The following is a 16,548-nucleotide window of genomic DNA, read 5'->3' as shown; positions in this document are numbered from 1 at the left end:
TTTGGTTTTCTCCTTGGGCGTGAATACTTTCGTTGGGAGTTATTATTACTCCGTATCAAGTATTATCCCTCTCCTCCCTTTTGTTTCAGATCTGGTCTGGTTTATTTCAAGATTGATCCTTGAAAATGTAGTTTTCTAAAATAGAGAATGCGATTCCCAGATGGGAGAGAGAGAAATTTTTGAAATTTCGCCTAACCTTCCTGCAAGGTTCGGCCATCCATATGATGGATCTCTCATCCCTTCACGATATTCCTGTTCCTCCTCCTCCTCCACCTCATTCTCCTATAATTCCTCCTCATCCTGTTCTCCAAAGGTGGTACCAAAGGCACAGATTCAGACATGGGCAAGTTGTTTCCACTCCTACAGAAGAGCCTCTTGCTCCTCCCATCATTACTGAGGTAACTGGTCAGCCTTCCTCTGACCCATCTACATCTTTCCCAGACCTTGACCTTCCTATTGCTCTCCGCAAGGGCAAGCGGAAGTATACAACCCATTGTATCTCCAAACACCTGTCTTACAGCCTTCTCTCTCCTTCCTACTACTCTTTTCTTGCTTCTATTTCTTTCCATGCGATACCCAGGTCCGTACCGGAAGCCTTATCTAAACCTGAATGGAGGGATGCTATGATGGCTGAACCGGATGCTTTGCATAAGAAACATACCTGGGATATTGTTGACTTGCCTGAAAAGAAGGAACCAGTGGGTTGTAAATGGGTGTTTACCATTAAATATCACTCCGATGGATCTATTGAGAGGTTTAAGGCTAGGCTGGTTGCTAAAGGCTACACTCAGATGTATAGTATTGACTATCTTGAGACAGTTTCTCCTATAGCTAAGATAACCTCAGTCCAGATTTTGTTATCTCTAGCCGCTACTTTTGATTGGCCCCTACACCAGTTTGGTGTTAAAAATGCCTTTTTGAATGGAGAAATGTAAGGCAAGGTGTGTAAACTGTAGAAATCTATTTATGGTCTCAAACAGTCTCCTCAGGCTTGGTTTGAGAAGTTCAGGGCTGCTCTTGTCTCCTTTGGTTACACACAAACTCAATCTGATCATACCCTGTTCTTGAAGAGAAATGGCTCTCTGGTGACCTTTTTGATAGTTTATGTTGATGATATTATGGTCACGGGTAATGACACTCAAGAGATCAGTAAACTAAAAAGATTTCTTAACTCTGAATTTGAGATCAAGGATTTGGGAGATCTTCGGTATTTTTTGGGCATTGAAGTTGCTAGGTCTAAGGATGGTATCTTCATTTCTCAATGCAAATATGTCCTTGACCTCCTTGTTGAGACTGGTAAACTTGGAGCTAAACCAATCTCCACTCCTATTGATCCCAATCATAAGCTTTCTGCTATAGATGGTGACATTCTATCTGATAAGGGGGTGTTTCAAAGACTGCTTGGGAAGTTGTTATATCTTTGCATGACTCGGCCGGACATTTCCTATGCAGTAAGTGTTATTAGTCAATTTATGCATTCTCCCAGAGATACTCATTTAGCTGCTACAGAAAGGGTTCTGTGTTACTTGAAAGGTACTCCAAGGAAAGGTATTCTATTTGCCAAACATGGACACATGAAGCTGGAAGCTTTCACTGATGCTGACTGGGCAGGATGTATTGATGATAGGAGATCCACCTCAAGTTATTGTGCTCTGGTCGCTAGGAACATTGTGTCATGGAGGAGTAAGAAACAGTCTGTAGTTGCTAGATCCTCAACTGAAGCAGAATACAGGGCAATGGCACATGGTGTGTTTGAATTACTGTGGCTACGATCCCTTTTAGAAGAATTGGGGGTTGACTATGAGAAGCCAATGATGCTCTACTGTGATAACCAAGCAGCTATCAATATTTCACATAATCCTGTTCAACATGACGGAACTAAGCACATTAAGGATGATAGACATTTTATACGGGAAAGACTTTCCTCAGGAGAAGTTTGTTTGCCATTCATCACATCAGACGAACAATTGGCTGATATCTTGACCAAGGGAGTTCCGAGAGGGAAAATAACACACTATATAAGCAAGTTGGGCATGATTGACATCTATGCTCAGCTTGAGGGGGAGTGTAAAGAGACTAGGCAAAATGGGTCCTAGTATCTTCTCTTGTAATATTTTTTATTTTTCTTGTTAGCTAATGGGCCTCTCTTAATGGGCCTATTATTTCCTTTTGTTTGATCTTTGTATGTTACTACCTAGCTGGCCGCACACTTAAGGGCATACTTGTAATTATTTTAACATTAATTTTTAGTAAAAAGGATTAGAGAAGAAAGGGAAGGATTGTTAAAACCTTTCTTCTTCTTCCTCCTCTTTTCTCCATCTTCTTCTCTTGTACTGTTGCTTTTACTTTTCTTCTTCCTTTTTTCTCTCTAATTTTTCAAGTTTACACCTATTTTTGAGGACTGGTTTACATCTCAAAGTTATATTTTGAAAAAAGAAAATGAACTACTAGGAAGCATAGTTCAATATGTTCTAGCTTCAGTTTGAGCTGCTCTGCAATTTACTTTAGAAATTTTGTTAGCATTTATGCATTTTTTTTAATTTTTTTTGGCACATATATTTCCAACCTAATTCAACTAGTTTGAATTTCTTTCCATCTTAAGTTGTTTTTATTCTAATAATTTCTTGCATGTATTATTTGAAAAACATGCCTTGGTCATCACTATATTTTATGTAATTGAATGTAATGATGTTTTGCATTAACATGCCTCGATCACCACTAAATAAGAATCAAAAGAAAAAGTTGACTGCAATTGCTATGTCTATTCATTATGAAATGATGATGCAGTATGCTTATTTATGTATTTTGTGTTAGACAGTGTACGCCCTTATCTCCAATCAGATTGATGCACATTTTCGCATTTATTGTAAATGAATAAATGACATAATTGATTCATGTCATTGTGTTGTGTTTATGTATAATACCCTTAAACTGGACACTTATGAAACTCGTGTTAGTTTAGAATCTTCATAGTCGTTGGATAGATCTGGGGAGATTTATCCTGCCAAGGCTGACACTGATGTGCCACCAAGTTGGTTTGGGGTGGCTTGTCTCAGCTGCCAAGGTGAGACCTGAGGTACATGCAGTGTGGGTTTTCTTGAAACCCTGAACCGAACCAAAATTCCAGTATTGCCCTGGACCTTGGAGATAGATGGGCAAAACTGGAATATTACACCTAACCCCTAGACTCGACTATGATACTGCACTAGGTGTCGGATTGGACTGTCTTTGATATGCCAATCAGTGAGATCCTTAGAGGGGGTCAAAACCTGGGTGTGTTGGGACAGTCCGAGAATTCATCTGAGAGGGTAATCATAGTGACAGAATCAGCCCCTTTGTCGAACAAAGTGAAAGATCGGGGAATGCACTCTCTCTGATGGAAACCTAAACTTCCGGCAGTTGATTTCAAACTTGTTGAGATTTGTTTTTACAAAATATATTTATATAAAGATATACATATATATTATGGTTTCACAAAATATTTGCAAAAGGTTTTAATTCCCAGGATACATGTAAGCAGAGAGTGCAACACTATACCTTGCAGCCAAGGGAGATGTCATCTCTTATTGGATAGTGTTTGATCATTATGGGCTGAGAGGTTAAGTGTAAGACCATTTAGGGCTTTTACCTGATGGGCTAATCTCACTTAAGTCCATAGTCCTTGGGCCTTCATAAGGTGGCTGGACCCAATGACCATTTAGTGTAAATGTTGGGCCTACTAAGAGCCCATACTGATGGGCTCAGGGGTTCAGTGTTTCTAGCAGTGAATTCGGCCACGCCTTATAACAAAGGCTAGGTTGAACCCATATGGCTTTTGTGGAGATCAATGTTAAGTTCCCACGCCATACAAAGAGAGCCAAGCTAGCTAGCAAATTAAAGGGGAAGTGAGCCTGATAACTTAATGGACCTAAAGCCCATTTCGAACTGGGCTAATTAGATTAATTAATTATAGGCGAATTTGAGATCAGATCTGCTTCTAGATCAAAAAGAGGATAAGATATTTCTTATCCACTTAAGAGTTCTAATCCAAATAAAGATTTGGATCAAAGAACTCACATCCCTGCGTGATCCTCATTGAAGGATTGCAATTCTTACTGAAGAATTGCTTTGTTGACCCTACCTCACCCTAAGCTGTGTCATTTTCAATGGAGGTAGGATTTGGTACCCTCTTTGGGCGTGAACACCTACGTTAGGAGCTACTTGTGTGGATTCCGTATTAGGTATAACCCTCCCTTATTCTTGGTTTCAGATTTGGTTCGGCTTGTTTCAAGAACAAACATTGAAAAATGCAGCTTTTCTAAAATAGGGAATAGGATTCCCAAAAGGGAGAGAAATTTTTTGAAATTTTGCCCAGCCACCCTGCATGGTTCAGCCATCCATATGATGGGTCGCCCTTCCCTTCATTTTGATTGCTATTATCATTGCAATCAGGAAAAGGATGATGGTCTCTAGGATATTGAGTAGTTATGATGAAAAGGGGATTGGTAGGGAATCATGGAAGGAAAGGCTTGTAATTAGATTTTCAAACATTAAGTCTATGGTCATGGAATCAAATCAATCATGTATAGAACAAATACAAATGGATAGGACTAGTTATTTGAGGCTATTAGAGTTACTAAGGAGTGTAGGAAAATTAAGAGGTAGTAAACATGTGGGAGTGGAAGAAATGGTTGCAAGCTTCCTAAGCATTCTATCACATGATGTCAAGATTAGGGAGCAAAAATGGCACTTTAGGAGGTCTGGGTCCACCTTAAGCAAGAAATTCAATATAGTCTTGAATGCAGTGTTACGCCTACATGAAATCCTTCTCAAAAAGCCTGAACCTGTGCCTGCAAACTCAACTAATGAGAAATGGAAGTGGTTCAAGGTGTGCCCATTTTTTATTTATTTTTTCTTTTTCATTACAAATAACAAACCTTTAAAGGTTAGAATTTTTAATTTTATCTCTCTTATTTTATTTTATTGTATAGGGTTGTTTAGTGGCTTTAGATGGAATATATATTAGGGTCCGAGTGTCTAAAAAGGATAAGCCTAGATATCAAACAAGGAAGAATGAAATTGCAACAAATGTATTGGACATTTGCTCTCTGGATATGCAGTTCATTTACATCTTACCTGGCTGGAAGGGATCTGCTCATGACACCAGAGTCCTTCGTGATTCCATTTCAAGGAGAAATGACTTAAAAGTACCACAAGGTAAAAAATGAACCATGAGAATTAGGACACTAGAGCAAATGGCTTAAAAGCACCAACCGAGCACCCCAGTTGAGATATTCAACATGAGGCATTCTGCAGCTAGGAATGTAGATAAGAGGACATTTGGCCTCTTAAAAATAAGGTGGGCATTACTTAGGACTTCAACTTGGTATCCAATAAAGACCCAGTATAGGACCATCAGTGCATGTTGCCTCTTACACAACTATATAAGGAAAAATATGTCTATTGACCCCATGGAATCAAGAATTGAAAATTTCTTAGCCACTAAAGGAGGTTCACAAAGTGTAGCAAAGGTTGATGAACAAATCACAAGTCTAGAGAGTAGTAGTGAATGGGCTGCATTTAGAGACAACTTGGCAAATCAGATGTGGCAACAATTTAGACATTAAGTAATGCAGTTTCTTATTTAAGCTATTGTATCAAATTTACTAGATCTTTATTATGTTTATTATGAGAATAATATATTTTACTTTTATGTGTTGTTCAATCAAATTTGAATTGTTTGTAACAATTATTCACTTATTTATGTTTGCATTCCTTGTGTTCATCTATTATTTGTTATTAGAAATAGATAACACGTGAGTTATTTGTAACAACTGTTTACTTATTTGTCTATGCCTTCATTGTATCTATCCATTACTTGTTATTAGAAATGGTTGGGAAGGATAAGGATAAGAAACAACCAAATAGGCAAAATAGAGTTTGGACAAAGGCAGAGGATGAAAAATTGGCTGGGGGCTTAATGATGTTGGCTCAAACTGGAATTTAGAGAGCAGATAATGGGACATTCAAGGCAAGGTACTTGGTACAATTAGAAAAGTACATGGAAGAAAATCTCCCTGGATGTGGATTGAAGGAAACACCTCATATAGAATCTCGGGTGAAGCATATGAAGAGACAATATGGGGCCATATGTGAGATGTTAGGCCCTAGTTATTTAGGATTTGAGTGCGATGACATCAAGAAATGCATTACATGTGAGGAATAAGTCTTCAATGGGTGGGTTAAGGTAATTGTGGATTATTGTATTTTATATTTTAGACAAATGTATACATATGTTTTACATGGCATGGCATCCAATTTATTAATATATTTTTGTTTTGATAAATGTAAAGCCATCCATATGCCAGAGGATTAAGGAACAAGCATTTTCCATTTCTTGATGAACTTTCTATCATCTTTGGAAGAGACAAAGCCACTAGGGAGCATGCAGGAACCCGTACTGATAGTGTAGAAGTTGTTGATAGGGAACAACAATCTAGTTACCAATCCATGGAAGATGAACTAACTAATGAAGGAGAAGCTCAACAAGTTGGGTTAGAGTTTTTCAAGAGGATAACATGACTTCCCAATTTGCCACACAACCACCATCCACTCAACCTCCAATAGGTTCATCAACCTCTCGCCCTCATAGAGCAAGTAAGAGGTCAAGGAGTTGCGTGGATGACGACCCGTTGGTTAAGGTGCTTTTAGAAGAGATAGGGTTGAACAACGGTTTGTTGAAATACAGTGATAGGGTTACACAAGTGACAGATGCGTTGAATGTGGATAAGGAGGGTAGGGAGATGAGAATGAAAGTGTTTGAAGAGATAAAGAAGATCCCTGGTTTAAGTTCAGATGAGATGATCAAAGTGAGTAAAAAGTTAATAAGTGACATGGGAGAGGTTGAATACTTTTTTAGCCTACCACCTGACTTTAGAAATGCATACATTTTCTCTTACCTCCTCTCTGATTAGTAACTCAATAGAACAATAGTTGTCGTTTTTAGTATTTTGATTATCATAAAACATATAGTTAATAAATAGAAAACAAAAATATATTATCTTTTCTTCTTCTTTTTTTGTTTTAACATAGCAAGTTTTACTTATTGATTTGACAGGATAAACCTCTAGTTTGTTTTGAAGTTCAGATCTTTCTATGATTAGTGGTATTAAGAAAGCAAACTTACATGATTTGCTCACTTTATAAGGATTCTTCTTGAGTTCCCTTTATTTCCCTTTGACCATCTACTCTTTCTTCATTATTTAATGCATTCATTCTGAGAGTTTTCCATGGATTCAGCCCTATTTTCACTCACTCTCTACGTGTAAGTGGGGTTTTATAATCTATATGTTGATGGTCATCGGATGGTAATTTGGACCAAGCCAAATGTGAATGAGTTGAAACTCAATTTCGATGGGGCAAACGGTAATGGACACATAGGGCTGTGTCTAGTGTTGATTTGTGATTGATTGGGTTCCTTTTGATATGGCATGGACCTATTACACAGGTTTATAAAACAAAACCTCCAAAAAAAAAAATCATTTAGGCCAAAAGGGTAATGTTGGCAATAGTGTAATATATGGGCCTCTTACCCAGGAAAGTTGGTGAGACAAAAGAACATGGGTAAGTTGGAGTGCCTCATTTACTTGGGTAAATTTCAACAAAAAGAACATGGGTAAATAAACTTACCTAGGAAACACTTACCTGGGTAAGTGAATTTACCCAAGTAAGATAGTGGTAAACGAACGAGGCCTCAGAATAAGTAACATCCTTAGATACCATTCACTCACTAGAGGCAGGATGAAGACACTTAAACCCCATTTAGTAGTGAAGTACCCAAGGAAGGCACACTTGTTGCTTTCAGATCAAATTTAATTCAGGACAGATTTAAATCATGAGAAAAGTAAACACAGCCAATGACCGGGAATGCAAGTTTAAAGGATGAGTCATCATTGTAAAATAGCTAAATATGGGGACTTCAATTGGAGCACACTGGAAGGCAATCTATTAATCAAGTAGACTGCAGTAATAACTTTCATTTTTTTTTGTTGTAATTGACTGAAATAATAAAAGCATCTCCACAAAAACAGATGGAAACATTCATCTGAAAAATTAATTCCCTAACAACTTTAACCACATGTCTATTTTTTTCTCAACTACACCATTTTGTAGAGAGGGAGCCACACAAGAAAACTGATGAATTACCCTTTTCTCTTCCAACAATAATGTCAGTTTTGTTTTTTCAAAATACTCCTTGGCATCGTAAGATCTAAATATTTTAATCCTTTTTTTTTCAAATTGCATTTCCACTAGGTTATAAATTCTTAATGACTTGAGGAACTTCTCTACCTGTGTAAGCAGGTGAATATAAAATATTTGTAACCGCCCATGTAGGCCATAGAATAAGGGCCCCACACATCAATATGTACAAGATGGAAAGGAACAGAATATTTTTTATTACTTCGAAAATAATTCACTCTATAATACTTTGAATACTTAAGTGTGGACACAAACACTAACTGAAAAAAATGTGGAAACATGGACTTCAAAGAAGGAAAAGAAACCTGGCAAAGGTGACTATGCCATAATTTTATTGGGCTAAAGGACTCATAATCATGATCGCTGTGAGAAGGGCAAATCAACAAGTATCTTGGTGCTTAGATCAAAAGATATACATCATTAACCTCCCAACCACTTCTAATCATCACCCCAATGTTAAAGCCCTGAAAAAACACAATGATCGGGATAAAAGGTCATGCAATGGAGAAAGGATTTTGTAAGGGAACTTACAGATAAAAGATTATTGTGAAGCTGGGGAACATGTAGAATAGACTTAAGGGGAGAAGCTTAAGTCTTGGCTGCCAAGACATCCACATTGCTATAGTCAAGGATTTGAATTTCACAACATATAGGGGCATATCAGCCAATACGTATCGTATTGGTGACCCTCCAATACACCCCTACAATAGGTATTTCAGGGCCTTAAACCAACCTCCCTGAACCGGTTTAAAAAAACAAGAAAAAAGAAAAGCACCCAATGATACAGGCCGATTCGTCAGTTGGGGCATATCGGCCTGTATCAATATTGAGAACCACAAGAGCATTGTTCTTCTTTGTTTTCCTCAAGCTTTTCTGGTTTCAACTCAAGTTGTAGCTTCCAACATCACCCCCAGGTGTGTTTCAGCTTCTCGCAATAATCAATAAGGAGTGATCATTTTCAGCCTGGCCTGCCCCAGCCCAGAAGTTCCCAGCTTGGGACCCAAGATTTACATATATTATTTATACATATGTATATATGTTATTTATGTTATATTTTATATTTTATATATAAATATTATAAAATGACAACAAAAATACATATTATGTAATATTTTATTTTAAATAATCACCATTTCATTATCACCCAAGCCTTATCCCAACATTTTATATTATATATAGTATAAAATAAATTTTATGCACATATCATAGGCCCGGAGTCAGGCTCAGGCCCGGGCAGGCAGGCCCCCCTAGCCCTATAGTCCTTATAATAGGTTCTAACCCTGACACACTAGATCATCCACCCCCTCACCTATGTACCTCTAGAGCTGCCACTTTGCTTTAGATTAGTAGTGGTCAAGGCAAAGTTCCCAGGTACATCACCTGTCACCATGGCAAGCATAAGAAACATCATTGCTTAAAATATGTTGTCTCGTGAAGTCAAAATCAGAGTTGGATCCAGCTAAAAAGCCAAACACTGTGTTTTTCCTTTTTCTCTTTTTTTTATGATCAATAACAGCAAATTTTATTAAAACAGTAAAGCTTTAATTACAAAACAGAGAGGGAGGTAAATTGTTGTAACTCCCCCAACAGCGTAAAAAAGAAACAAATTTAGAAACGAGCCCAAACAAAGGAACCCCTATTCACCCCTTGCTTGGATAACCCGCCAACAAGTGAATTAGCAGTTCTCTTTACCCAACTGTATTTAACCTCACTGTCCCTAGTCAGCCACTCAAGTTTTTTCTTTTCATTGTTGTAATTCCACATACCCAAGCTGCCTTCCCTATGCCATCTCTCCACCACCTCTGAGTCACCCTCAATAACTAGTCTTCTGATGTTCAACTCCCTTGCTCTTTGGGCACCTTCCAGGGCTGCAAGGATCTCAACCCTAAGAGAGTCTCCTTCCCCAATAGGACCTGAGAACATGGCTAAAACAAGCCCCTCCTCATTCCTGAAAACTCCACCAATACCAGACAGTCCTGGGTTTCTAATGCTGCTGCCATCAAATTTTAGTTTTATAAACCCAGTGAGAGGAGGGGTACAAGAGGGATTACAAACGCTTTTGACCTTGGCAGAGTTAGCTATCTCCTTCCAATTCCTCAGCAAGTCACTAAGGAGAAGTCTGAAAATAAGTCCAAGGATGTCAGCCAGTATACCACTCTTAAGTGTATCAATTCCAATAAGTTTTCAATAGTTCTCTCCTTTTCTGAGAAAAATCATAAATTTCTTTCTTCCCTTAGAGACCCACAAACTGCTGCCCTAATACATCTCCATATACTTTGTGCTTTCTATATTGTTCACCATCAAATGGATCTCTCCTCCCAATAGCCACCAAGTGGTCTATTTATTGCAACAAGGTATAAACAGAAGAAAAGTACATAGCGACAAACTTCTCTCCTAACACCCTATTTTATACTGCTCACCTCTCTACGGCTCTACGCAAATTATATACCACGGCAGTATTCTTACCATTGATCCTGCTGCTTCCACATAGGAAAAGAGGGATCATCAAGCCAGGGTTTCTTCTCTCTGCCCATAAGATCCCATCATCCAATGACCTCCAACAAAGAGCTTCACCTACTATGTCCACTCCAAGAAGTTACTACCTTCAAGTCTAGAAATAGTAAACTAGGTAAGACTCACAGTTACACAGCATAGTAAAGGTTTAGTGTCGATCTGGATCTTGTTTTTTTCAATTTTTTCAAGAGAAAATCCTTAAAAATATCATAACAGCTTCAAAACAAGATAAAAACTGTACCAAAACATATCTAAAATTGAGCTTCACCAGATTCAAGGGTTTCCATGTTCTTGGCAATGGCCAACCAAGCAGTATGCTGACATCAGCAGTCTGAAAGATGTGCAGCAGCCATTTCTTGATCAGAATATTGCTCTGATACCAAGTTGTAAGTGTAAATTGCGATGGAATGCCATTTAGAGAAGAAGAAGAACAACAACAACAACAACAAGAAAGCCATTTAATTCCACCATGAGTTACTTCATTAGGTTTTATACTAATGTAAAAGATTACACAAATACCTAGATTAGAATAAAACAAAAAAAGATGAAAGTGTCCATAAACAGGCATCTATCAACACTTTCAAAGGTGTAATCAAGTTGGTTCAACCAAAAGTCAGTTGTGAAGAAGGGAACACTGCAGTGAGTTGTGGAAGGTTGTTGCTGGAGAATCTTGGGGATGCAAGGGGATTTCCTTGAATTGCATTGGCACTGCTTGTGGGAAGACATTATTTTTCTATAATTAGCTTGTGACTTATATTGTATTGAGTGGACTTGAATTTTTTATTGTCACAACCTAACTGTGTAGTAAGGGGATGGTCTTAATGTTTAGCAGTTTTGTATAGGAAAGAGAGGGTTGCATGCTATCATTTTGAAGAAGCTTTGCCTTCTTCCTCTTTTTCTTTCTTTTCTGTTTTGCCTCTCCTTCTTCCTCTTTCTTTACCTTCCTTATAGATATCTTCTGCATATTGCAATCTTCAACATGATTATTGTTAGAGAGATGGAGAGAGAGCTGACACTGTCAACACTTACCAGCAAAAAAAGTCTCATATTGTATGCCAATCCTTGCCCCTTCTAGACAACAGATCACCTGTTTGCAAGAAAAAAGAAAACATAATTCATCTTGTTATGCTAAGAAATAATTCAACATACATTTCATTAGTCATTTTTGTTAAGCAATACAGATGAAAAATCAACACCTTTTAAGATGCTCCAACAAAAAAGACATGGATCCCCACGTGTATCTTATGAAAAGCCATGGTAGAGAGTCAAGAATTTATTATCTCTCGTGGCTTCACCAATAAGAATCAGGACCATTCCAGGCTCCCTATTCACCTCCCTGCAGCATATACCCCCCCCCCCCCCCCCCCCCCAATTGAACAGATTTAGTTTCATTTGAATCTGGCTTATTTCCACTTCTGCTACAAACGAAAGCATCATGTTGAGAAGCACTATCAAAGTTAGTCTAATAATTAATGATTTCATGGATTTCTCCATAAAATGTGTAGGAAGGTTTTAGTCCATTATAAGATCTAGTAATAGGCAATGATTGGTGTGCCAAGTATTCTGCCCTCTATCAAGTCTGTAAAGCTTAGATTCAAGGAAATTTATGGTCTACTCCCCCTCAGAAATTTTTATTTTATATGTATTTTACCAAACCCCCACCTCCCCCCCCCCCCTTGAATTGTGATGGATTCCCCCACCCGCACCCAACTGTACAAACTCATGAAAATTTATGACGTGGACTGAATAATAAAATCCCCTAGATTCAATGTGTTTTTTGCAAAACCCAGGGACATAATTTTCAAGGAGCCAAGGCAAGGCTAGGCAACAGGGAGGCTCCTTGTCACTCTAGTCACCTAGACAGGCACTTGGGCGTCACCTAGGCAATGAATCTTTTTGAATAAAAACTATGAATCCTAGGGTAATTACCATGTTCCAAAAAAAAGTAGCAACCACCTTTCACTAGTAATTGCCAACTCTCATAAAAGATGTATAAACATCATATAAAACATAGAAAATCAACATATTCACAAAAAAATGGAAGAAAGGAAATTTCAGAAAAATAGAGGGGCGGAGCCCCTATTTTTGTCCCAGGAAAAGAAGGAAAAAAAGGATGAAAAAAACTTTGAGTTCTTTCTTTCATAACAGTTTAGGTTTTGAAGTCTCTTCAGGTTCAAAACAGCATACATGTTGATTGTACCCTACCAAATAAGATAATAATATTAAAGGACTAGTATTTAAACACAGACTGAATATTTTAGTTTAATAGTGTATGTTTTACTATTATAATCTCAAAAAATTTAAGAATATTGATGTAATCTTGGTTATGTGCCACAAGGGCACTATTCTCTTTTACTTCTTTCTTATCATAATGGTTGCCCTAACATATAAATAGGACTGGCACCACCAGCCCAGATTTTTTTGGACTTTCAATTCTCTCTTCTTTCTTCTTCTCTTCTCCCTTCTCCTTCTCCACTCTTCTATGTTCTGTTTCTGATCGATATCATGGTATCAGAGCAGGACAGGGCTTTGTAAAAGTTTCCTTGACTGATCAAAGCTCTCCCATCGCATGTCTGGATTGAGAATGAGGAAGATACCTTCGACCTTGCCGTGAGAACTGTTCAGCTGATCCCGTTCCATTAATTCTTGAACAAACACTTCCATACAGCAACTGATGATTGTCTGAGGTCTTCTTAGAGGTCGGTGGTTGCCCTTTCTTCATCTCTTCCATTCTTCTCTGGACTTTAACTTCCAGAAGTCAGTCTAACTGATCAGAAATATAGACTGAAGTCTTTTTTATTGGTTCTTGGTACTGTTACCAAGAACATACTAAAGTTTGCCTCAGCCGAATGTAGTTAAATTGGTCCCTGTGGGTCGGTGATCCAAATCTGTGTGGGTGAAGAACCTGTGTAGGTCATGTATGACCTGGTTCAGATAAAAAGATACAACAGGAGATCTATAGATGTTATATGTGACTCAAACTAGCCTTTGTGAGGTCAGTTAGACCTGTGAATCTGTGATGGCAGGTGCTGTAGATGCCATATGTGGCCTAAACTAGCTCGTCTGAGGTCGGTTAGACTTGTGAACCTGTGACAGCAAACACAGTGTGCTGTTTTACAATATTTTTTAACACTTGAAGTGAGGGCCGTGTTTTTTGGTGTGTGGACTACAGGAGGAGGTTTGTAGGTCTGAACCTTCTGATAACCACTCTTTGCTATGGCCTCTGAGGACTCTGCAACTTCTGGAACCTCCTTCAATCAAGGAGGAATGAATAGTAATCAGGACTCCATGAGTTTTCCAACAACTATCAGCCCCTTAGATGGCAGAAATTATTTGACATGGTCTAAGGAGATGCAACTGTACATCACTGCCCGAGGAAAGGCAGGGTACATGAATGGGAAAGTAAAGGAGCCTAAGGATGGTACTGCTGAACAATGATAAGTGGGACCAGGAGAACTGCATGATTATGTCATGGCTTCTGACTACTATGCTACCACCGGCTAAGCAGAATTTTATGTGGGCTGAGACAGCTACAGAAATATGAGAACAAGCAAAGTCAATTTACTCCGAGCAGAGACACTATGCTAGAATTTATCAACTGCAAGCCGAGTCCGCAACATGTAAACAAGGGGAAAGAAGCCTATTCACCTACTATTCTGCCCTCACATCTATCTGGAAAGAGTTAGATTGCTATCAAAACATTAACTAGGAGAGAGAAGGATGCCAAAGCTTACAAACAGTTAGTTTCACAGCAGCGGGTGCTTGTGTTTTTCCCAGGGCTTAATCCCATGTATGAGCCCATTCGAGTTCAGATTTTGGGCAGCAAGGATCTTCCATCTGTCCAAGAGGTGCATGCATTGGTCCAATCTGAGGAAAGTAGAAAATCTTCCATGGATCCTCCTAAGGGGGAGACCATTGCTTTAGCCATAAAAGGTAATACTAATTCAGGAAGAAAGGGAGATGGTCAGAAGAGGGTTGATGATAAAGATAAGCTGTGGTGCATTCATTGTCAGAAATCCCGACACACACGGGAGACATGTTGGGAATTGCATGGAAAGTCGAAGTGGGCACAAGACCTAAGCAAGAGATCAGCACAAGAGCAGAATAAGAAACTAACTCTGAAGAAGTTCACCTCGGCTAACTTGGCCTCTCATGAACCACAGAGTGGATGTAATACTGCGAATCCCTAGGATTGCCCCCCTAGTTCTGATCTCAAGGAAAATATTATCAATGCCTTTTGTGACCAGTTGGAGCAATATGATAGTGCTCTCACACAAGCAGATTTTGGACCCACTCCTTCCACCTCTTTTACTTCTTCCTCAGGTAACTTAGCTTATGCATTGCATGTGTCTACAGATACCTCCTAATCTCTATGGATTATTGATTCGGGTGCTTCCAATCACATGACTGGTAAGTCAACCTTTTTCCAATCATACACCCTTCTTTCTAGCAGAGATAAAGTGAGGTTAGCTAATGGATCATTCTCCTCCTTTGTTGGTCGAGGATCCATATCTATATCTTTGCCATTTGGCCTACCTCTGTCAAATGTTTTACATGTTCCAAAGTTGCCTATTAATTCGTTATCTATTAGTAGCATTACACAATCTTTGAACCAATGTTTTAAAACGCGGAGGCGTGACGCGAGGCGTTCCACTACCTAGAGGCATGAGGCATAGTTTAGAACGGAAGAGGCGTAAGCCTCCCGAACACAAGGAGGCGTAAGCCTCCTTAAGAGGAGGGGTAGGAGGAGGAAGGGGAGGAGGATGAAGAGGAAGGGGGGATCTCATTTTTTCTTTATTTTTAATAAAAAACTTTTATATTAAGAAGAATAACTCTTGGACCTGCATCTGAAAGTCCAACCCAACCAAACTCAATTTGTTTTAAGTTAGGCCCACCTCCCTGCCCCCTCACATGATTACTTAAAATCACATCTGTCAGTTCACACCTAACTGGTTCAAGTACATCAGTTCAAACCAATCCACTAACAAGAGTTGCTAAAGGCCCACAACTTTTTAGTCCAAACTTTGGCAAAGTAGGTGAACCTAAGACCTCTATCACATGTAACATCTGCTCGTGTGCTATCTATCAAAACAGCATTTGCTCACATATTCACCCAATATAATTTAATGACTCATGCAATCTTCAAACATGGTTCAGCCCAAGCCCCTCTTTTGCAATCCTGGACCCAGCCCACATGATTTATCAAACCTGTAAATTGAACACCCCATTCCTACAGCACCACGTTTATTAAGACACTGTAAACCTTCATACCTTGCTCCTAGAACTCTAGTGGTCGTTGAATACAAATCACCCAGGACTAGACCCACAAGGACCCCTCCACATAAGTTAGCTATCACTCTCATAGTAGACTTTGACCAGAGATGGAACGATAGCCATAAAATCCTTATACTACACCTTCCCTGTTATTAAGACTTTAAGTTTGACAAAGGGCACCCATCTTGATATCAACATTTGCCCTTCTTCAGTTTCCACGAAAACTGCATTGATCTCTAGCGAATCACCAAGTAGATCCAACAACGCTTTGCCTTTATCAAAAGGGATTAGCATGAGTTACTTCCAATTTTAGGTTCCTCCATATAGCTTCACCCACTTTGCTCCAGTTCTGCACATCTTCCTTGGCCAATATCACCAGACATTGCTCCCATTCACCTTTACTCTGGATTATAGACAGCTTTGAAGTTTCTGCATAACAACTTAACCAGCCATCTGAAACTGATCAAGTTCTTCTTCTGCCCCCTCATTCTCTTTTATCTCTACTCTGGAATTTTCCCCTGC

At 38.8% G+C, this 16,548-nt stretch overlaps 1 protein-coding gene across 4 annotated transcripts in view; it reads right to left on the bottom strand.

The window, feature by feature from the left end:
- Positions 1–16,548, bottom strand: part of LOC104589922 (centromere protein O) — a 69,813-nt gene that overhangs the window by 23,683 nt on the left and 29,582 nt on the right. For all 4 annotated transcript variants that reach the window (XM_010248400.3, XM_010248398.3, XM_010248399.3 and 1 more), the window contains exon 8: positions 11,782–11,839. In XM_010248400.3, coding sequence (XP_010246702.1) covers positions 11,782–11,839 — 58 coding nt within the window. The remainder of the gene's footprint in view (positions 1–11,781; positions 11,840–16,548) is intronic.

This window comes from Nelumbo nucifera, chromosome 8 (genome assembly GCF_055504915.1).
Source record: "Nelumbo nucifera cultivar China Antique chromosome 8, China Antique-T2T, whole genome shotgun sequence".
NCBI classification, from domain to species: Eukaryota; Viridiplantae; Streptophyta; class Magnoliopsida; order Proteales; family Nelumbonaceae; genus Nelumbo; species Nelumbo nucifera.
The sequence above is the reverse complement of the archived record's forward strand: the minus strand, read 5'-3'. Positions and strand labels throughout refer to the sequence as shown.